The sequence below is a fragment of the Schistocerca serialis genome, chromosome 3, assembly GCF_023864345.2.
Source record: "Schistocerca serialis cubense isolate TAMUIC-IGC-003099 chromosome 3, iqSchSeri2.2, whole genome shotgun sequence".
NCBI classification, from domain to species: domain Eukaryota; kingdom Metazoa; phylum Arthropoda; class Insecta; order Orthoptera; family Acrididae; genus Schistocerca; species Schistocerca serialis.
This window is the reverse complement of record NC_064640.1, coordinates 210,886,354-210,910,437: the sequence shown is the minus strand read 5'-3', so window position 1 is coordinate 210,910,437 and position 24,084 is coordinate 210,886,354. Positions and strand designations below refer to the sequence as shown.

The 24,084-nt window shown below is 37.9% G+C and overlaps 1 protein-coding gene across 1 annotated transcript in view; it reads right to left on the bottom strand.

The window, feature by feature from the left end:
- Nucleotides 1–24,084, bottom strand: part of LOC126469929 (collagen alpha-1(XI) chain-like) — a 546,479-nt gene that overhangs the window by 16,631 nt on the left and 505,764 nt on the right. Inside the window, exon 27 of the mRNA XM_050097326.1 lies at nt 14,505–14,689. Within this exon, the coding sequence (XP_049953283.1) occupies nt 14,505–14,689 (185 nt within the window). The remainder of the gene's footprint in view (nt 1–14,504; nt 14,690–24,084) is intronic.

Here is a 24,084-nt window from a genome sequence, read left to right as displayed (position 1 = left end):
GAATTTTGGCCATACTACAACATGTTGGAACTAGATGTTGGTGGAACTAGCATCTGGCACTATGTACAAAAGTTCTACAAGTGTGCTATGTAGAAATAGTTGATAATTTGGTCCAGTGAAACATATTGGCAGAAGTACAGGTCCTAGAAGATTTTTACAGACAATTCTACTCTAAATATACATATGGGTTCCCGTAGCCCCAGACGTAACTATTCAGATTGTTAGGATAAATGTTGTGCATGGAGTAGGCCTAATTTGTGAACAAAATTGGTGTGGAGAACAGTGTCATTATCATACTGATGAATAAACCACAGCACAAATTATATATAATATACAGAATTTGGTAGTCATAGTGCTGCACATTCTGAAGGTTGTGTACAAATAGTTTGTAGTCCTGCAGCACCCCTAAATGGTTATGGACCTGGTTGAAGCTAACTCTCTCAATATCACAGCATCCTAAAAATTTTGTGTACTACTAGAAAAAACTCTGTATATATAATGAATATCTTTTCATTACCCTTTGTCTCAGTATAACACATAGCAAGTGAAAGCAACAGTAGCTATCAATGAGAACACAACCAATGAGCCTGACTCATTAGCATAACTCATAAACTAGGTCAAAATGTATATATTCCATAGCAAAAATTTGTCCTCTACCATCATAGAAAGTTTATTGTGGAAGTCCTAAAACACACTGTACATGAAAAAGAAGTTTTATTTTTTTGCTTAGGTAAACTATCATTATTATCATTATCATAACTTTTTATATCACAGTTAGAAAGTAATTCAAATAACTGTTAATCAGTTGCATGTGATGTATAAGCTATTGTGCTTATATGCAGGAATCTCTTGAATAAATATCCAATTTAAAAAAGAGCCATTGTGGGAAATTAATCTTCCTAGAAGAGCAGGTAGATGAATTAAGTTGCAGAGCTCAAAACCTTAATCAGAAGGTCAAACACAGCCATATTTGATGAGTCTCCAATGTTAAATGTCAAAATCATGAATGATTACAGAAAATGCAAAATAAAAAGAGGCAGTGAAAGAAAAGAACTGGAAAGACCTGACTTATTGACCATAAAAGCTAGGGTGAATATAATTAGGCAACTTAGTGATGGCAATATAATGGTACATATTTTCATAATTAATCATGTGGAGAGAGAAATCATGTCTGTCTCATAAAAGAATTACATCAAATTCTGAAATATGAGAATAAATAAATTGACCTGACACAATTCCCTAAGAGTAGTATTATTTACTACTATTAGTATTAAGTATTATTTCCTTATTTTTGTACATTTTGCCCCATTAAGTTCACTCTAAACATAGGTCATTTCCCGTCTAATTACATTACTACTGTCTCTATTTAACATATATTTATTATGTAATGGAAAGTGCTGGTGGAATGTAAATAATTTAAGAAGTAAAGACAGGTAGACATGCTGAGTCACTTGAAGGCACATAAACAAGAGTGGGAACATTTTTTGCTAGCTTTAAAAGTGCTCTCTCTCTCTCTCTCTCTCTCTCTCTCTCTCTCTCTCTCTCTCTGTGCATAGCTACACTGTGCCACTGCGCCAGCACTGGAGCTCAACTGCAGGGGTTGTGTCAAGTAGAATATGAGGGAAGAAAGTAGGCAGTGGGTGGGAGGAAGTGTTCGTGGTGGGGGCGTTCTGACAGCTGGGAGGGAGAAGCAGTTGGTGCACTGGAGAGGAATGTGGGAGAAACAGGCATCGCTTGCACAAGATAGGAATGGTGCAACAACACCAGTGAATTCCTTCTGGCCACATGCAAGGGGAGTTGCACGCAATGTACAGGGAACTACAGGTCAAAAAGTGTATTCTTTTTGGACTCTCCACAGATGGATGTGCCTATCATGATGCCATACGCAGAACTGGGACTCATGTGAAAAGATGATGTGGCGCCACTCCTGTGTCCAGTGTTGGATGAGTGCAGCATGAGTGAAATTAGGGTCAAAGGGCAGGAGTGGAGGTGAATGTGGGGCACGGGGTAGTGGAGATTGAGGCCATGAGGATCACAGGATCTAAGGAAGTGTTGCAAAAACAACTTTCATCTATGTAATTCAGAGTTGGAAGCTAGTGCTGATGGGAGGGGGGGGGGGGGAGGGAGAAGGATCCAGATGGCACAGACTGTGTAGCAACTACTGAAATCCAGCATGCTGTGCTAAGCAGCATGTTCCATCACTGGGTGGCCAACTCTACTCTTGCTCACATTTTGGCAGTTTTCATTCATTTGGGTTAACAGCTGGTTGGTGGTCATACTGACATACAATTCTATGCAGAATTTACAGTAGAGCTGTATATGGCATGACTCATAGGTGATCCTGCCTCCGATGGGACAGGACAAGCCAGTGGTGGGACTGGAGTAGAATGTTGTGGGTGGGAGTACTTGACAGACATTGTACCTGGGTCTTCCAAGAGGATGTGGGCCATGTGGCAAGGAGTTGGGAGTGTGTATGACATAGGACTGGATAATGGGCAAAAGATTTTTCATCACTACAGATGCTCAGTTCATGGGAGGCAGAATTACACTGATGGAAAAAATGCAGCACCAAAAAATAATTAATGTAGAGTAAAGAAATTTCTGAAACGCATATGTCTAGGTAACATATTTAAATCATTAGTATTGCAAGATCACAAGCTAATGTAGATGTGAAATGCTGGTACATTAATAACCAGTGTAAGTGTCAATACGTCGAATACAAGCATTTGCATGCATTGTGTTGTACTGACAGATGTCAGTTTGTAGGATGGAGTTCCATGCCTATTTCACTTGGTAAGTCTATACTGTGATGCTTAATGCTTTTTGTGCATGCAGCTGGTGTTATCGTCCAATGATGTCCCATATTTGCTCACTTGGAGACAGATCTGGTGACTCAGCAGGTCAAGGCAACATGTTGACACTCCTTAGAGCATGTTGGGTTACAACAGCAGTATGTGGACAAGCATTATACTGTTGGAAAACACTACCTGGATTGATGTCTATGAATGGCAGCACAACAGGTCAGATCACCAACTTGATGAACACATATGCAATCAGGGTGCTTGAGATAATTGAGAGAGGGCTTCTGCTGCCTTATGAAATTGTAACCCAGACCATAACTCCAGGTGTAGGTCCAGTGTGTCTAACTTGTTGGTTCCAGACCCTCAATTGGACTCCTCCTAATGAACCCGGCCATTACTGGCACCAAGACAGAACCATGTTTCATCCACCTTGCCTTCAATGAGCTCTTGCCTGACACCACTGATGTCACAAATGGTGGTGGTTTGGGGTCAGTGAAATGCACGCTGCAGTGCATCTGGCTCAGAGCTGTTCTCTAAGTAACTGACTTGTAACAGTTCATTGTGCACAGTGGTGCCAACTGCTGCTCAAATTGCTGCTGCAGATGCAGTACAATGTGCCAGAGCCATACGCTGAATATGATGGTCTTCCCTCTTGGTAGTGCCATGTGGATGTCGGGAGCCAGATTGTCTTGCGACTGTACATTCTCATGACCATCACTTCCAGCAATCACGTACAGTGGCTACATTCCTGCCAAGTCTTTTTGCAATATCACAGAAGGAACATCCAGCTTCTCATAGCCCTATTATACAACCTCATTCAAATTCAGTGAAGACATAATGATGTCTTTGTAGCCTTAAAGGCATTCCTGACTAAAATCAGCTTACCCACTCCAATCTAGAAGCCCATGATAATTTAAAGCAAACCTAATTTGTATCCTCACAGTGGCGCTACTGGTGCCACTATTACATGACAGATGCAAAATTTGAATAGATGTCATCAAACAGATGTAAAAATACACCTACCATCTTTCGTTTATCAACTCCTCCTTGGCGCTGCAATTTTTTTTCATACAGTGTATGTGAACATGAGTTTTCATGTGAAAGGTATGGCAGCTATCAAAATGCAAGTACTGTTGATGGTCAGCAGGCTTGATAAGGACAGAAGTTTCTAAGCAACCATCAGTTGGAAGCCAATGTCCAAGGAGCAGGTGAAGTGGACAGGAGACAAAGTGTTGTGGTTGTGGAGGAATGGGGATAGAGTGTTTTGTCCCTAGCACTAGATCATGAAGATAGAATCAATGAACTGAACCAGAAAAGGCGTTCAGGACTTTGGATAGCTAAGGTGGTTTCCCATGCAGTTGCCCATGGCAGTGCTGTGGATTTATTTGTTTATCTTCCTGTCAAAACAATAGCAGTTAGGTGTCAGGATGCAATTACTGAAATGTATAAGGAATGAGATGATGGCTTGGGACTCAGTAGGATGTTGCAAGAGAGTGTTTGATAGTGGCATGGACATTGACATAGGGGATGTTTGTTTATAGGAAGGTGGCATCAACAGTGATGAATAGGGATCTTGGTGATGATTAAGGGGTGGGAATGGTCGAAAGTTGGTGAATGAAGTGATTCATATCTTTAATACAGAAGGTTAGGCTGTGGGTAACTGTTTGAGATGTTGATCCACAAGAGCAGACATTCCACAGGAGGTAGCACAGCAACCAGATACAATGGGATATCCAGGATTGTTGGGTATATGAATTTTGGTAAGGATATAGAAGGTGGACATACAGGGGCATGGGTGTCCAAAGAACTTTATCAGGGGGAGGGGGGTGCCAAGACTGTAAAAAAGTGCTATTTTGATTATAAATGAGTTGGTCAGTTTCAAGAAGCTACATTACTGTCTCACTGCAATCAGGCACCTGATTTTAAAATTCCAAAACAAGAGGTTTAGCTGAATCAGGGGAGATCATTTCTAAAACCATGTGAGAATTCCGTAATGAATAAATCTCTCTACTCTAGAGGAGAGATTCTGGGATGGGGTTAAGGATTTGAGTAGCAATTGGAGATTATGCTGGTCTTCTGGGATAAGCTTGCAATGGCTGGACTTGTAGGTGGAAGAGTTGGACAGTTGGTGGATGCCATCTTCCAGATAATCACTGTGGCTCATAGTAACAGTGGTGAGGCCTTTGCCTTCTGGGAGGATGAATAGATCAGGGAATTTTTTGAAGTTGTAGAAGGCTGTTGTTTCCTCTGTTGAGAGGTCTGTGATTCTGGAGAGGAGCCTTGGGAAGGAAGATAAGGCCAAATTGGATATAAGGAATTCCTCGAAAGTAACCAGTGGCTGATTAGATGGGAGTGGGATACAGTCACTGTTGGATGGTGGTATGAAATGGAAGAGGTAAAATTCAATGTTGGGATTTTGGTAGTGTTGATTGGAGGTACTGGTGGAAAAAAGATGTTTATCAGGTTACCTTCCATTAGGAAAGTTGGTGCGCTCAGCGACTGCGATATTATTTATAAATTATAGAGTGCAGCAATCAGTCATCCTCTTTTTTGTAGGTTTTATTTGGCAAATGCAGATTTTAGCTAGTGCCTAGCCATTATCAATGCACTAGTTTCTAGTCTCAATACATGTCAGTTGATCATGGCTAGGCACTAAACGAAATCTGGATTTGCCAGATAAAACCTACAAAAAAAGGACGACTGAGTATTGTGCTCTAAAATTTACAAATTTATAAAAACGGTGTTTCCCATCTAGGGAGAAGGGGAGTAGATCTTTGACAAGTCCAGCATGATTGAACTTTGATGGGGGGCTGCATGTGAGGCCTTTGGATAGGACTGAAACAGTTGTTGATGCAGGCAATTGCTGAAACTACATCTATTACTACAGTTGACATAATACCACTTGCTATTGACATAGAGCTCTAAGGACCTTGCTGCTGTATGCCCACACCACCTAGCATCATCATCACTTGGCACATGTGTTTCTGCTGCTATTAACATTACTTCTCCTACAATAATTAAATGTAACTGCTGCTGCTGCTACTACTACTACTACTACTACTACTACTAATAATAATAATAATAATAATAATAATAATAACAACAGTAATCATAGTAGTTGTAATAGTAGTAGTAGTAGTAGTAGTAGTAGTAGTAGTAGGCAAACCCTCTTTTGTCATCACGCCTGTTCCAATTTGTCATGGTTTAAACCCCACAAGAACCTGGATGTTTTAAAGAATCATGGTTATGTGCATGACCTCTTAACAACTATCCACAACACAAAGAAAGAGAATTAACTGAGATTGTGGCATGCATATCTCTCTTAACATCTTAAGTGTGCTCAATAGGATTGAAATCTGGTGGCTCTTGTGACCAGAAAATAGTCCTTATGTCTGCAAAGTGTCCATAAAACCATTCTGACAAAATTCGTGACTGATAAGATGCTGAATTGTCACATTGTAGATAAATGAGTCAAAATGATCTGACAGTTTGTGTTTGAAAGACAAATGAAAGCTTTCAGATGTACTGTAAGACTTAGTGTTGTATCCCAGGAGGAAACAGAAGACATAAATATGGAGCTGGCTCTAAAGACACATCACAACTTCAAAAAGGGCACCACTGAGGCAGATGTACAGCCAGCAGATATAAACAAGGACATGGAGCTGATTAGGGAAATTGCTGATGACAACATGGAGTGTGCATCCAATTAGTGTCAGTTTGTGAACTATCGAATATAGCTGAGAAGGCAACACTGGCCTTCACATGATCTCTAAGATATATCAGAGGAACCATGTAACTTAGGCAATCCTACTCAACCAGGGCTGTAAATAAGGCTGTTCAGACTCAGATACAGGCACTACTCACCATGCTCCATCTACCTCAAGTTTAGTACATAGTTATTGACAACACTGCGATCTGGACTCTGCTTAAAGATTAACCTTCAGAGTAATTAGTGAGTACTGTGTACAGACTCTGCCCTGGATTGCCCCACAGACTCTGCTTATGGACAAACTGTCTGTGAGTGCTGCCCATGGTTTCTGCTCTAGATAACCCACAGACTCTGTAAGTGATTGTGCTATGGTGAATGTGGGGTAATGGCTTGTGTCACTTGGAGTGGGTGAGGGGAGAGACATGAGGCAGAAACCAAGAGTGAGGATTGGGGAAGGGTGGCTGAAAGTTGAGAGGGGCAGGCACCAGGTGAGAAGATGGGAACGTGGAACCAGAGAGCTCATTGTGTCCACTGGCAGGGAGAGATGTGAGCAATGTGCAATAACATGGAGGATTGAATTTGGAGAGGGGGTGCGCGAGGGAGGGGGTGGGGAGGGTGCGGGAGTGGGGGGAGGGAGCAACAGGTGCCTCCTGGAATCTGGGAGACAGACTTTTGTTTTATTAAAGAATTCTCACATATTTCTACAGATGATTGTCTATGATTAAACTAAACTGTACATTTAGTATATAATGAGAAACATTCTAGCTTTGGCAAAGACTATGTAACTTGGGTTTGTTCAGTTGGCAGGCTAGTCTAGAGATTTATGACTTTTCCCCTGCAAAGTAGTGGTTTCAGCACAGTCATAAAATGGTGGTGAATGTGAATATTTACAGAACATTTCTTAAATAGTTCACAATTATTTTTCTGCCAATTCCTCATAGAACCTGTATCAAGCTGCAGAAAGGGACCAGTCCAGCACTACGGCACATGGATTCCGGTGCATATTCCCAGCACAAAATAAATGTGGCTTTCACTATACCTGTCCAAAATATGTCCCCAATTTCCACAAGGATACGTTCTGCTGTTGCTGCTACTACTGCTGCTGCTGCTCTGCTTAATCACAACCATGGCTTACCATTTGTTTGCAGTGAAAGAAGACCTGCCACTCATTGCTGACACCACATTGTGTTTTACGAAGCACAGTTTCACAGTATTCTAGGTGTATTCATCTATACTTCATCGACATACCCAAACGCAACAATGAAAGAGAGAAAATATAATTTTATGTGCCAGGCGAGAAGAAACAAATGAGAAATTATAAGGCAGAAAAGTATTCCACTCCAGCAACTTTTCTTGCCTCATACAAACTATGAACAGAATGAGAAGTTAGATGATGGATAGTAGTTTGATACCCTAGCCCTGTGGGACTTAGACTTTATGGAGTGCAACACAGCTCAAGACACAGTTTAGCAATCCAGTTTCATTGCTGCATAGTAATGTGTCAAACTGGGAACACAAGGATAATGTCAGTTCAGTCCTTGGCTGTTATGCTGCTAAGAATCAGTAGTACTGGCCAATTTGAGATTTTCTTGGTAGGTTCCCCTACATTCATTACTTTGAATGTTGTCCTGAGTTACATTTCACCCAAAGAACCCACAAAATGTAGCTCTGAAAACAGATTTTGTTAAACTTTAATTATGCTAGCCAATGTTGATAAATAGAAGGCATGAAAATAACTCAGTAAATAAATTAACTTGAGGTGATGTCTAGTTTTGTGAGCAAACAACGTGTTATACCTGGTATCTGAGTTCAATTATCATTTTTAAAACTTACATCCTTTTCCTGTACTTTGAAGAGTAGTAATTGGTGACATTTATGCGGATTGTTTTTCTTAACATCCAACAGGATTTTCCCCAATCTCCAGATGTTTTTTAGATTTATAATTTATATCTTTTTAGGTTAAACTGACATTTTTGGTGCATGAACAAGACTATCTTTTGTGACTATTTCTTGATTTATTTTCTGTATTGTTGGATGTGTAGGAATTTATCATATGGGGATGCTAATTTTATATTGTTAAATCAAAGAGGTGGAATTTTAATAATGTATGTTTTCCTTTTAAGTATCAAAGTAATCCATCTTCCAAAAATATTGAGTGAAACCTATGAATTGTTTAATTGTTTGAATACAATACATTCAGTATACTTCCCATCTAATTTATTTCTTAAGCTCACCGAATCAGTTCCATCAAAAATGGCTACTTTGGAATCTTGTCCCTTCTTGGAGACTCATGTATGCAAATATGAAATGGTTTTGAGGTTACAAAACATTTTAAATTTGTTAATGTTCAAAGGCAGTATTACAGTTATTATTGCTTTTGTTGATTGTAAATTTATTGTGGATTACAATGAAACTGAAGTACTAGGAACAAAATAAAATTTATATTATTTTGTATGAAGACTAAGGAAGAAGTCGTTTAACTCATATTGATAATAAGACATATTTTTGGTCAGAATTTGTTTAAGATGATCTTTTAATTTGGTATCAGGAAGGGCTGTGACATATTTCTTCATATAATTATGATCTCTACTGCACAGTTCAGATTTAATGATACCAATGCATAATCTGTTTTCACAACATATATATCCTTATGCTGTTTACTAATCATAATATAATGTTTATGCAGTCATTTGTATTGCAGTGTTTATGACCTATTTCAACAGACAGGTCACTGAAATGTCTGATTTTAAGCTTTTCTGGTGAATCAACTAATTTCAATGCTCTTGGGCATTCAGCTTGGTGTAGTAATTCATGAAATATCATATTTAGACAGCATACTTTGCAATCATTGTGATTTCTGTAGAATGAGCCTCCTTGCATTCTATATTATATTATAATTGCTATCTCTTGCAACAGTGATAACAACCTTGCCATCATGTTCCTGTTTTCTGCTAAAGACAGAGCAAAAGCTCACAGAGAGAGTCTGAAATACACTAATTAGCTCTATGTATATGCTGTATCTTTCAAGTTTCAGTATTCTGCAATGATCATTATATTTATTTTGGTTCTGGACACTGTCTATGGTGTGAACAGCTTTGTGATTATTCGTTCTATATTCACAATCTTGCTGAAAATGTCATCTAGGATCCAACTGATAAGGTCATGAGACCAGGAAAGATGCCGCAGGTGATATCATGCTGTTAGCAAAGCCACTCATGTCAGTCGTCTGCTGCCATAGACATTAATGCCAAATTAACTGCACTGTCCTGACAGATACACTCATCATACATTCAACATTGATTTCTTCCATTATGTCACACAGTATTGCTTGTCTGTTAGCACTGACAACTCTATAAAACACTGCTGCCCTTGGTTATTAAGTGAAGGCTATTGGCTACTGCGTTATCTGTGGTGAGAGGTAATGCCTGAAATTTGACATTCTTGGCACAACTTGACACTGTGGATCTCAGAATATTGAATTCCCTTGTGACTTCTGAAATGGAATGTCATATGCATCTAGCTTCAACTGCAATTCCATGTTCAAAGTCTGTTAATTCCTATTGTGCAGCCATAATCACATCAGAAACTTTTTCAACTGAATCGCCTGAGTGTAAATGATAGCCCGACAAGTGTACTGCCCTGTCGTAACTTGTGTACATGGTACTGCCACCATCTGTGTATTTACATATCACTATCCCATGACTTTTGTCACCTCATTGTATTTCTCATCACAGTCATCCTGACAATGAACACATTTCTTCCAGTGAGAGTTCAGTTTACTGCTACTGTAACCGTAGAATGTTTGACTTCGTTAATGGAGCCACAATCTCATCTGTGCTTTCATTGCTTCATCACTATCATCTACATCTAGATCTACATCTACAAAGGTACTCTGCAAGCCACCGTATGGTGTGTGGTGGAGGGAAGTCCTCGAAGGTGCTCTTTAAGTTCTGGAAACAGGTGAAAATATGATGGGGCCAAGTTGGGACTGTTGGAGGATGATCGGTGAAAGTGAACACAAGGTGTCAGATTGTTGGAGATGTCACAGTGCTCGTGTGCAGTCTGGCACTGTCATGCTGGAGGAGAGACTGCTCCCACGTGTGGAGAAACTCTTTGAATCTGAAGCTCGATAACAGAATGCTGTTTCTCATGCACCAACATAGTTATACACTGTCATGTTACACCCTACTATTCAGACCCTTCTAGTGACAGCAGGCCACAAAAATGTAGACATGAACTATAAAGATATATAATGCTAATAACACTTGAATTATTTAGAAATCTTTATGAGTTTTCACATAAAAAAATTTGGGAGCGTTACCTTTTTCCATGCCCTCATAAATTATTCTCTGAAGAAGTACATGCTGAGTAAGTATATTAAGGATGGGAAAGGCCTGTTGTGGTTTAATAAAAGAAATTCAGAAAATGCTGTTGAAGCAGAGAGTGTTGATCCATTTTGGTTCAAAAAAAGGTCACGGAGATGTCAACAGGCAACAGTTTGCAAAAATTTGTACATCTATAGAGAGATTGATGTGTGAAGCATATAACAACTTCCAGCATCATACATTAATCAAAGATCTTGCCAATGTAATAGAAGATGAACGATGAGTATCTCCTCAAACACAGCAAACTGACATTCAGACTGGAGAACAGTAATGTAAGGTATCTATCAAGGCTCTATTCTATATTTTCTTTTTATCCTATGTTAGTGCTCTGGCCATCAACTCTTCATCGGTTTGTTAATAATACATCAGTTTTAATTCAAATTGTAAAGAAAAAATCATTACTGCATCATTAATATACACGAGATAGCTTAGGAAAATGGCTCCAGCCAAATACTTTGAACATCTCAAAAATGCTTACAGTATAGTTCAGGAACCACTATTGAGAAATGCCAGAAACTTAAAGTAAGCCATATAAATAAGCATATAGCAGAATTGGAATTTGTCAGATTTCTAGGACTAAATCTAGATAAGAATTTAAGCTGGAATATATGTACTGGACTAAACTGAATTTTAGTTGGAAGATTACATTGTGCACAGCAAGTGTACATGTAATATTGGACATGCCAAAGTCAGAAAACATTCAGTATCACTTATTACCTATGGAGCAGCCATTGTAATTACACATTAATGCCACTATTAATGTAATAGGTATTCCTTAATGCTGTAAAATTTATTTTCCATTGGGTAGACTTTTAGTTTCTTAGGAAAGTTATAAAGTTATCGTCAAGTGTACTATCATGTAGGTTTTGTGGCAGACTTCTTAATAACTTGATACTTGAGTACCAACGCTCTTTTTGAAGAGTTGTAGGTTGGTGGTGTATGTGTTGTACCTGCCTTTTTCTTCCACCATGTGTTCTGGATGTGGGTATTAGCACTAGTAATCCAATCTGAACTATCTTTTGTGATATATACCGAGGTGACAAAAGTCATGGGATAGTGATAGGCACACATGCAGATGGTGGTAATATCATGTACACAACATATAAAAGGACAGTGTATTTGCAGAGCTGTCATTTGTACTCAGGTGATTCATGTGGAAAGGTTTCTGACATGATTATGGCTGCACAACTGGAGTCAACAGACTTTGAGTGCAGAATAGTATTTGGAGCTAGAAGCATGGGGCATTCCATTTCAGAAACAGTTAGGGAATTCAGTATTCCAGGCTCCACAGTCAAGCATGTGCCAGGAATACAACATTTCATGTGTCAGCTCTCACCATGAACATCACATAGGCCGACAGCCTTCACTTAATGAATGAGAACTGTTGCATTTGCATAGAGTTGCCAGTGCTAACAGACAAGCAATACTTTATGAAATAACCACAGGAATCAATGTGGGATGATGAACATATCCATTAGGACAGTGTTAATGAGCTATAGCAGCAGATGACCAACACAAGCGACTTTGCTAACAGTGTGACATCGCTTGCAGTTCCTCTCCAGGGCATCCGACCATATCAGTTGGACCCTAGATGATCGGTAAACCGTGGGCCAGTCAGGTGAGTCCTGATTTCAGTTGGTAAGAGATGACAGTAGGGTGCAGCCATTCATGGACTTCATGTGCCTAAACAATAATGAAATTTTTATGGATGACAGTGCACCATGTCACCAGGTCACAATTGCTTGCAATTGGTTTGAAGAACATTCTGGACAATTTGAGCAAATGATCTGGCCACTCAGATCACTTGACATGAATGCCATAGAACATCTATGAGACATAATGAAGAAGTCAGTTCATACACAAAATCCCACACCAGCAACACTTTTGCAATTATGGACAACTATAGAGGCAGCAAGACTCAGTATTTCTGCGGGGGACTTGTTGTTGAGTCCATGCCACATTGAGTTGGTGCACTATGTCAGGCAAAAGGAGGTCTGATATGATAGTTGGAGGTATCCAATGACTTTTGTCACCTCAGTGTATATTATTGTTTAATATTTGCCCAAAGAAATAAAAGTTTAGATATCTAGATTTTTGAAGCATTTTGCACATTTTTCAAAAGTTGATCATCTTAAAATTACCCTAACTTCTGACTGGCATTTGTTCTTTACTAATACATACTGTTTACTGTTGTGTAGGCATGATTGTATTAATTCACCTGATTGCCCTCAAATGCCATAGCTTTCCAGCTTTTGTATCAGTATTTCATGGACAGATGACTGAATACTATATTCTACTGGATTGACAGTAGCCAATTCTGTGGATTTACCCTTTTTGGAACCATACTGTGATGGTACAAGGATGTTGTGTTTGTCCAGACGAACAACTAATCTATTATAACTCATAAGTATTTCCAGTTTTCTTAGAAACCTGATATCAATGAAACTGGATTGTACTTGTGTAGGGTCCTTCTTATCCCTTCTCTTGTGTTCTGGTACAATCCTGATTAACTTTAGTTTTTCTGGAAAAATTCCATCTCTGAAAGAGCTGGTTGCTATGCCCAACAATGATGCATTACTTATTCATTCACGTAATTCATTATTTCGTCACCATCAGCTGATTTATTTGGTACATAACAAATACAATATGTAATTTAATATTTTTAATGAAAATGGTATCAATTGATACTCATTTCATACAGAAAACCAGGCTGTATTCTGACCATTCATGTACTGTGAGAAATAAAGATAGTTTATGCTTCTTGTTCATAAATTAAAGCTATATTCTCAGCTATCATAATATGTTGGATTGCAGATCTTCAACATATGGAAAGATAAATAAGTTCTGAACATGAATCGAGACCTAGCAACGAAGAAGCTACATGATACTCTGATACAAAGATGTTACTACCCAGTGGAAGAGCTCATGAAAGACAAGCTGATAATTTAGTCAGGAAATCATTGAATATCAACTTTATTATATAAATATCACTGTTCACTCACAGGAGAACTATGAACTTTAGAATATTGCTCCATCTCATCAGCTATACTTTTTATAAGTGAACTATATAAGTAATTTTTAATGTAACAACAATAATTAATAAGTGTACATTATGATTTGAATAAATTGCTATACACTATTTCCTATAATTTGTTTTTGTAGTATCATGAAGAATCGTGTTTTTGTGTTAATTTTAAGTCCATTTAATCCTGAAATTCTACAGAGTTACAGTTTAAGGTTAAAAGGCAAAAATTCATGCTAAATTTTGAAACTGTTCTATTCACAGAATTAACTCGGTTAAGGATAATAGAGCTTCTGTTCTAACTGCATGAGAGAACCAAAAGTGCTCAATAAAACAACAATGTCATCTGTGATTGTCATAGAAACCTTGAGAATGAGGAATATTGGAAGGATGTACAACTTAATAAGTCAACTCTCTCAACTTATGTACTTGTGGATCAGCAATATGCATACATCTTATAAAGTATTTCTTTTTCTTATATTGTACTTCTAGCTATGTAAAATGTGCCACTTTGTCCGGAAATAATAATGAAAATAAAAAATCTCTTATGAAGATGAAGAGATTGTGTAGATTTTGGCAGTCCTTACCCGGAATCCTCCTCGAAGATTGGAATACCACTCATTTTTATCACTTTCCTTCCTCCACTGGATATTTGGCATCTGACGAGAATGTATGTCAGGAAAAACACAGGTTTCCCCACTGCCAGTCATATTGCAGTACACATATATGGCATCATCGGGCATTCCTAAATTGGGATCAATCCAGTACCATCCTAGAAAAAACAGCATTATTTTGTTATTACACTATGAGAGACTGATAATCAACAAAAAGAAGTACATACAGCAAGGTTAATGGCTTATTCTTCCATTCTGTAAAACAGTATTCTATTTCTCATATTTCCTGATGCTTGAGATTAATATTATAATGTCTGGCAAAGCAACAAAACTAAATCAGAAAAACTTCCTGCAAAGGACATACACTTACAATTTGCACCTCTCTTTTTATGGATTTAAAGAAAATTCTGTTAAATGAGTTAAAATGTATTTAAGTAATGAAAAGTCGAATATTGAAATGAACGTTACAAAGTCTAGGAACTTTACTGGACACACAGGTGATTTTCAAAGTCTGGTTGAGTCTTATATGTTATTCATGCCTTACAATAAAATGAGATCATCTACTTGCAATTGATCGCTGCTAGCATGAATGTATGTTGAGAGAATTAGGGGCACTATTAAACCTCCTTGGGACACAATTGGAGTTACTTTCATTTCTGTAGAACGTTTATCATCTAATAAAACATACCAGGTTCCAAGATGAGGAGCCATGATGGCATTTGAAAAAGGTGACTAGGGTGACTGATCCATAGGATATTGGATGGAAGGTGTGCATACTTTCATTGACTTTACATATTACCAGAGCTTCGTAAGATTTTCTGATAGAGCTTTCATGAGGATCTGACAGTGAAAATTATTGCACACTTTATGGATATGACACACAAGCTGCCTTAAAGTTTTCTTAATCAGTTTCCATACTAGAATGTAGCAGGGATGTAACAGTCTTTGTTTTCACAACATTAAATTACTGGTACAATGAAACAAATGTGAATCATTGTCATTTGTTATTACTATACATGGTACCTACTTATATGTATATATACTGCAGTTTTTGATGCATTTGATCTTTGTTCAATGCTATTCTACATTTGTTTCATTTGAATCAAGGAATCAAAATTCATTTCTTAAGTGAGTTGTTAATGACTAACATTTCTACCAGATATATATTTTCTTATTTCTTGATGACCTTTTCACTTTTAATGACAATTGTTCCTGTAATAGCATAATTGCTGTTAAACCCTCACTTTTCATTGGAATCAAAACTTTAACTTGTAGTAGTAGTAGTAGTAGTAGTAGTAATAATAATAATAATAATAATAATAATTGTTCCGGTGTAATGACAAGTGCCAGCACGACAATGAAGAATGGAAGAGCAGAGAGCAAACAAATTTTTTTGGATGCAGAGTCCTTACAGCAATACACCACAACTCTAACTTCAGCCTTCACTGGGCATAATCATCCCAACAGCATAGTTCAAAAGCAGATTTCATGGGCCATCACACCCAATCCTGGCACTGCTGATCCCTCCAAAAAACAACTTCGAAGCACACCACTTGTCACCCAACATTATCCTGGTCTTGAATGTATTAATCAGCTACTTTGACAAGGCCATGACTTCCTAAAATCATTCGCTGAAATGAGATCCATTCTGTCTGAGATTTTGCCCACCACACTTAGAATAGCTTTCTGCCACCCTTCCAATCTCCACAATATCCTTGTCAGACCCTATGCTCCTTCTGCACCCATCTGCCTACCCTATGGCTACTACGCCTGTGACTGGCCCTGCTGCAAGACTTGCCCTATGTACCCTCCTACCACCACCTATTCCATCCCTGTAACTGGCAGAACATAGCCTATCAAAGGGAGAGCCACCTGTGAAACAACACATGTCCTATACCTGCTGTTATGTAAATACTGTTCAGCCTTTTACATTGGCATGACTACCACCCAGTTATCAGTCAAGATGAATGGATATAGGCAGAGGGTGTATACAGGCAACACACAATACCCTGTTGCAGAGCATGCTGTACAACATGATAGCCATGACCTTGGTGCCTCTTACACAATACGCGGATCTGGATTCTTCCCACAGGCTCTAGTTTCTCAGAACTCCGCAGATGGGAACTAGCACTACACCATGCCCATGGTTCTTACCACTCACTTGGCATTCATTTACGTTAATTCCTTCCATCTCAGCTGTTCTTCACAATAACTACTCCTTTTTTCACTCCATTTTAGTTTTCTACATCTTTCATTTTCTGACAAGTATATTTTTCGCCGTCCCCCCTCCCACCACTATTACATGCAATGCACTTACCTCTTCACTCTTATTAACTTGTGCATGATGTTTGAGTAGTAATCCCTGTCTTGCATATTACCCTGTCATCCAGCTTTAAGCTCTGAGGTTTTCAAATCTCATCCAGTGCAGTCTCCAGCAATCAGTCTTTCCTTCTCATCCCATCTGGTTAGTCTCCCTCGACCCAGGGCTCTCAGTGACTTTTCCAAACTGTACCCCTTTCCTTAAACCTCTCCAGTACTTTCCTTCACCACTCTTACTTCTTCTTCAACTCTTCTGCCAAAAGAACAAGCCACTGGCTCCGAAAGCTTGTAAAAGTTAAATCCTTTTGTGTGTGTGTGTGTTCCCCTAACACCGCTTGGTGAGTATATTTTTTATTTATCCATTTCCATTATATAAGCAGTATAAATGGATATTTACAATGTCTAATTGCATATTGTAGAAAAGTGTGGTCTGGAGCAGTAGCAATTCAAACAAATTTTCAGGAGGGCAAATGTCTAGTATTAGGGATATATCACTCTCTAAGCTGTAGGATAAAAGTTTTTCTAACAAAACTTGAAGTACTACTTGACAAAGTCATTAAAAATTCTTGTACTTAACAGTAGTTGGTGACCAAAATATAAATACATTGAAACAGAGCAGCTGTGCACAATATTTTTCAGGTGTTATAAACACTCTGCCTGACAAAAAAATGTGAAACAATCAAAAAAGGGAGTATGAAATGAAAAGAAACTCCATGGGTTGAGACAGTATGTGGTGTCATTTTATTGATTACAAAATCAAGTAAAATCTACAAAGAACTTGACAAAATGAGTCCTCTTATTAGTATGATGTTGCACTCCTTGTGGCCTAAATACAAAGTGTGTCACACAGCCACTACTGTTTCCTTTCCTGATAGAATCTGGCCCACAAATTATGTAACTGGTTCTCGATATCCTGGATACTTGCAATGGGATGGAGGTGATGCCCAAGCTGGTCTCAAACATGTTCTATCGGAAACAGATTTGGGGTTCTTGCTAGCCACAGGAGTACCTCAACATTATTCTGACAGTTCACACAGACATGAGCCACATGTGGATGGGTATTGCCTTATTGAAAAATGGTGGACGACTATTACCCTGTTGAAAAATGACACCACAATACTGTCACATGAGAAGAAACACATGAGGGTGTATGATGTCTTTGATGAACCACTGTGTCGTCAGAGGTCTCTTAGTCACCACCTGTCATGACCTGAAGTCATACCTGATGGCTTTGCACAACATTTATTAAAAAGTTGATTGTTATGTTAATGATGTTGTCCCATACAAATGTGATCTTGTCAAATATTCCGGAGAGATTTGATCTGCCTGACTGGTCGTGTGTGAACCGAGAAATCTGATCTACAAATAAAAAATTAAAACATTTCTGCTCCAAGTTAAAAAATGTGAGACTGCTGTACCTTAACATTTATCAAAGAAGCAGCTTCACTGTACTTGGACTACATCTTAATCGTCTGGGTAAGAATACTCTAGCAACTGACATCAACAGAGCTGTTGAGGAAACAAAAAGCGATAATTCAAATCTGCTACCTTGTACCTCAGATGTCATACACACGAAAGACAGAAGTGATAATTATATATGCCTGCAGAGCAAGCAAACGGAAATAATTCCTCACTGCAGTGTCAAGACTGTTGATTTTTTAGGATAAAAAAGTCCCCCAGTGTTCCCAATTTAGAAACTATCAATTTGTGTGATAATGTTAACCTTGAGAAGGATATATCCTCTCATGATTGTACTAATGTGTCATTTTTACATTATAATGTTGAGGGCTTGGGTAACAAAATCGATGTATTTGAGGCCTTAGTTACAGATCTAGCTCCACATATAATCATGGTTACAGAGCATCAAAAAGCTAACCATAATATTCAGTATTATAAGTTACAGGAGTATAATCTTACATCGTTTTTTTGTAGAACAGAACATAAAGGAGGGGGTGTTGCTACTTACGTACGGAAATGTAACCTAATAAGTTCTGTAGAAGAAGTATCATGGGTTAAGGATTATTGTATCGAGAAAGACTTTGAAGCAGTGATAATTAAGTTAATGATTGTATCCGTCCCACTTATTGTGGTAGGTATATATTGAGCCCCTTCTGGTAATCTTGAGGTTTTCCTGGAAGCACTGGATAGTGTATTGGGGAAGCTAAGCAAGGGTGGCAATACAGTAAATATTATAATGTTAGGAGACTTTAATATAAACACACTAAGCAACAGCCAGGAATGCAAAGGTTTACAAGACTGCATATGATCCTATGATATTAAAGATCTACTTGGTCATGTGCACACTAGAATAACTGAGTCAAGCAGCAGTTCCATAGATCATGTAATGACCAATTATGAAAATGTTGTGTCGGCACAGACTGTAAACGGGCACATATTTGATCATCTAGGACAATTATTAGTGACTGGTTGTCTTAATAAACTGAAACATGAAATATGAAATATGAGAATAGAAGATTATTTTCTGAATACAACACCACCTTGCTAAAGAAAACTTTGGGTCAAGAATCTTGGGAATCAGCTTATAGAGAAAGGGGAGTTGACAGCAAATGGGAAGTATTTGTAAAAATTTTAACTAGACATACTAATATTACTATCCCAGCAAAGAACATCAATGTAAATAAAAATAAACCTCCAGTAGTCAAACGTGTAAAACTGGATGAAAAAACGAAAAGACTCAAAGAAGGAATGGAGTATATGTATAAGCTACACAGAGAAACCAGTCTTGATTCATTTAAAAAGGATTATAAAAAATATAAATAAGAGTATTGCAAGGAAGTAAGGAGAAGGAAAGTAGAACATATTAGTAAACAGATCCGAAATTCTGACTGTGTCTCAAAGTCGTGTTGGGCAGTAGTTAATGATATGAGGAACGCTGATTCAAAAACTAAAATTAATAATATAGAGTTAAGTATACATAATGATAATTTTTCTGATCCTTATATAGTTAGCAATATATTTAATGATTATCTTATAGATGCTATTGAAAATGATACTTGCATGAAACAGGAGAGGCAGTTTAAATATGATAAGGAAAAGGAATGGGACTCTTGTATGCTACCTACAGTAACCAGCAAGGATGTAACAGAGCTAATTGACAACGTAAAAAATAAAAGATCAGCTGGATGGGATGAATTCTCTCCTTTTCTACTGAAAAAATGCAAGGGTGAGTTAGCCAGACCATTAGTCCATCTAATAAATTGTGTACTTGAAGAAGGTGTGTTTCCGAAGAAACTGAAACTTGCTATAGTTAAACCTTTATATAAAAAAGGGGAAAGAAAACAACCACAGAACTACAGACCAGTTGCCTTAACCTCAGTGTTTGGTAAATTAATTGAAAAAATAATGCTACAAATCCTAATTGAGCACTATAATATGAATAACTTAATAGGAGATTTCCAACATGGCTTTAGAAGTGGTCAGAGCACCATGTCTGCAGCAGTACAGTTTGTACACTGTCTGATGGAGAAAATAAATGAGGGTTACGAAATGGCAGGAGTGTTTTTAGATCTTTCCAAAGTGTTTGACAGAGTTCATCATGGCGCTCTTTTAAGTAAACTTGCTTATAATGGTGTCAGTGGGAAACTGTTGCTTTTAATAGAATATTACCTTAAAGATAGACAACAATGCACATAAGTTGTGTATGATAATGGAGAGGTAATTGCAAAAAGAAGATCAAAGATAAGGAATATAAATTTTGGTGTGCGACAAGGCTCTATCTTGGGTCCCTTCTTGTTTATTTGCTACGTGAATGATTTCCCAAAAGTATTAGATACCAGTCATCATATTACTATGTATGCTGATGACACCTCTGGGGTTTGCTGGGACGTAGTAATGATGACCTAAATTCAGTGGTACAAAATTTTGTTGAAAAAGCCCAAACACATTTTGAAAAAGAAAACCTGAGGGCCAATATTAACAAAACTAATTTAATTTATTTTAAGACAAGTAGTTCAAATAAAAATACTGTTCTAAATGAGGACATTCAGGAAAATACCTGTTCAGAATGTAAATTTCTGGGGATATATATAGATGACAGACTTTCGTGGAATCAGCAAATAGATCATGTCTGTGGTAAAATAACATCTAGTCTGTATTTACTAAGGAGATTAGTTCAATATTTAGATACTGAAGCAAGAAAAACAGCGTATTTTGGGTTGGTGTATCCCCATCTATCTTATGGAATTGTATTGCGGGGTGGGTGTAGCCAATACAATATAAAAAGGGTATTTGTATTGCAGAAAAGAGGAATAAGAACTATGGCAAAAGTAAGAGCCAGAACTTCATGCAAAAACCTGTTTATTAAGTTTAATATTATGACTATCTATGCAGTATATATGTTTCAATCAATATTATTAGTGAAAAAAGACAAAAAAGTGACAAACAGGAATATGGAAATCCATGATTACAATACAAGACAAAAATCAGACTTTCATATGGTGAGCAGATGATTGAATCTAAAAACAAATACCCCATTCATTAAGGGAGCAATATTTTATAATTCTATGCCAAGCAACCTGAAACAGCTTTCTGGTAGAATTTTTAAAAACGAGTTAAAAAAATGGCTTGTATTGAAGTGCCCATACAGTATGGTGCTGACATGATTTGACCTCAGGAATGCTTTGTTAAATATACTTAAATGACATTTTACTTAGTAGCATGTAATCTATTTATATTGTGTATCAATAATCTAAATGTAATTATTATAACATTGCCCATAGCCACCACACTTGCCAACAATGCTCATCTGGGTTAGTGCAGACACATGACTGACAGCTGAATACAATGCAGCACCATTACTCAGCTGTCTAAGCTTTCTGGTTGTGGCACAACTCCAAACACAGCCATTTGCATTGTGGTGTTAATGGCAGCCTATGTGTGGAATGGTAGTTCCCTAGTCCAGCTGCTGCTATTCCCTGATCAATGGTACAGGATGACATAGCGTGTTGTAGGGAGTCTATTATTGTTCATAGATGGCAGGCACAGATGTGAAGAGGTTATGATGTGCTTGGTGCACAATACAGTGGTCACACGTGGCTGACTGGAACCTGACAATGTGTGGGCCCGCCTTCATGTTCCCATGCTGTCCAACACTGGGTCACTGTCATATCTGAATGCTCCACAAATCTAGATATTCCATGATTAAATCAGCTGGTCAAATGGAGACCCACAATGGTGCCACTTTCAAAGTCTGTCAGATACTAATAACACCATCCCACTTGAATATGCAGCATCTTATGCCACACAACGTCTGGCGACAACACTAAATACACATTCTACATTCCTAGATTTTCAGAAGGCATTAGACATGGAGCCCCACTACAGACTGTTGACGAACATACACGCAAAATGCACTAGGTTTGTAGATATGTGAGTGGCTCAAAGATTTCTTAAGTAATACAACCCAATAAGTTGTCCTTGATGGCAACTGTTCATCAGAGACAAGGGTATCATCATCAGTAGCCTAGGGTTGAACAGCAACCTGCAGCTGTTTGCTGGTGATGATGTGGTGTACAGGGATGTGCTGTCGTTGCGTGACTGTAGGAGGATGCCAGATGACTTAGACAAAATTTTTATTAGTGTGATGAATGTCAGTTTTCTTTAAATACAGAAAAATGTAAGTTAATGCAGATGAGTAGAAAAACAATCTCATACTGTTCAGATACAAAGTTGGTAGTGCACTGCTTGACACAGTGACACTGATTAAATATCTATTTGTAGCATTGCTGCAAAGCAATAAGAAATGCAACGAGCATGTAAGGATGGTAGTAGGGAAAGCAAATGGTCGACTTCAATTTATTTGGAGTATTTTGGGAAAGTGTGATTCATCTGTAACAGAGGATGTAGATAGAATGCTAGTGCAAAACATTCTCAAGTACTGTTAGAGTGTTTGGGATCTGTACCACATCTGATTAAGGGAAGATATTGAAGCAATTCAGAGGTGGGCTGCTAGGTTTGTTACTGGTAGGTTCGAGTAACATGTAAGCATTATGGAGATGCCTTGGGAACACAAATGGGAATCCATGGAGGGAAGACTATGTTCTTTTGATGGAACATTATCAAGAAAATTTAAAGAATCAGCATTTGAAGCTGACTGCAATACAGTTCTACTGCCACCAACATACACTTGCATAAGGACCACAAAGATAAGGTAGAGAAATTAGGGCTCATATAGGGGCATACAGACGGTCATTTTTCCCTCATTCTATTAGCCAGTGGAATGTGAAAGCAAATTACTAGTAGCGGTACAAGTTACCTTCTGCCATGCACCATATGGCGGCTTGTGAAGTATGTATGTAGATGTAGATGTAACATGAGCAATCCTAGTGCAGTCTGGTTGCTGTTCCATTCATCACAGAGAACTGCAACACTAATCATTTACATACTCAACAATGGTACATGTATGCAAGAAGTAACAATGAGATCTGACCATGTCTTCCGGGTGCTCCAATTTTTTTTTTTTTTTTTTTTTCAAGCAGTGTATGCGTAACATGAATCTGGATATAAAGAGCCCAACAAGGAGCTCAGGAATATCATACACAACAACAGATCATGTTTTTACATACTTACCTTTACATAAACTGAAAGTACATATAACTAACACAGTCATTTCAGATCAGCATGGTCAGTTAACTGAGCTACAGGACAAGAAAAGTGAAACTGAGAATGTAATTGTAGAGTAAGGACTGACAAATGCTGGAAATCTCAATATATTGGAAGTGTTACTCAGATAAGATCACTGGAAGGCTGTCTATGACAATAAGATGAAAATAAGCTGGGAAACTTTCTCTGCAACCTTAATTCACCATAGAGAAATAGCTTGTCCAAAGTTCAGAAGAAAGATAAATGTATGACACAGTTAGAAATGGACCATCACAGAGAGATTGAAGAGACTGAAGAGATTGATGGAAGAGACAGAAAAGTTTTGTATGAAAATTATTAGAAGTATAATAGCCAATCAGACTTGAAGTGTACAGATGTAGCAAGAAACAATACAGCAGGATTATTAGGCATACAGAATCCAAATATTATGTATTATGATAATCAAAACAGAACCTCTTCGAACACTTCCAAGACATGGAACTCTGGTCACATGTAAACACAGGGATGAGTCAAACAGGACAGGAACTTGGAATAGGGAAATAAGTGAATGATCCATGTAAAGTGTGTTCCACTTTAAATAATTATATGTGAACATAGTTCAAAAACTAATGAC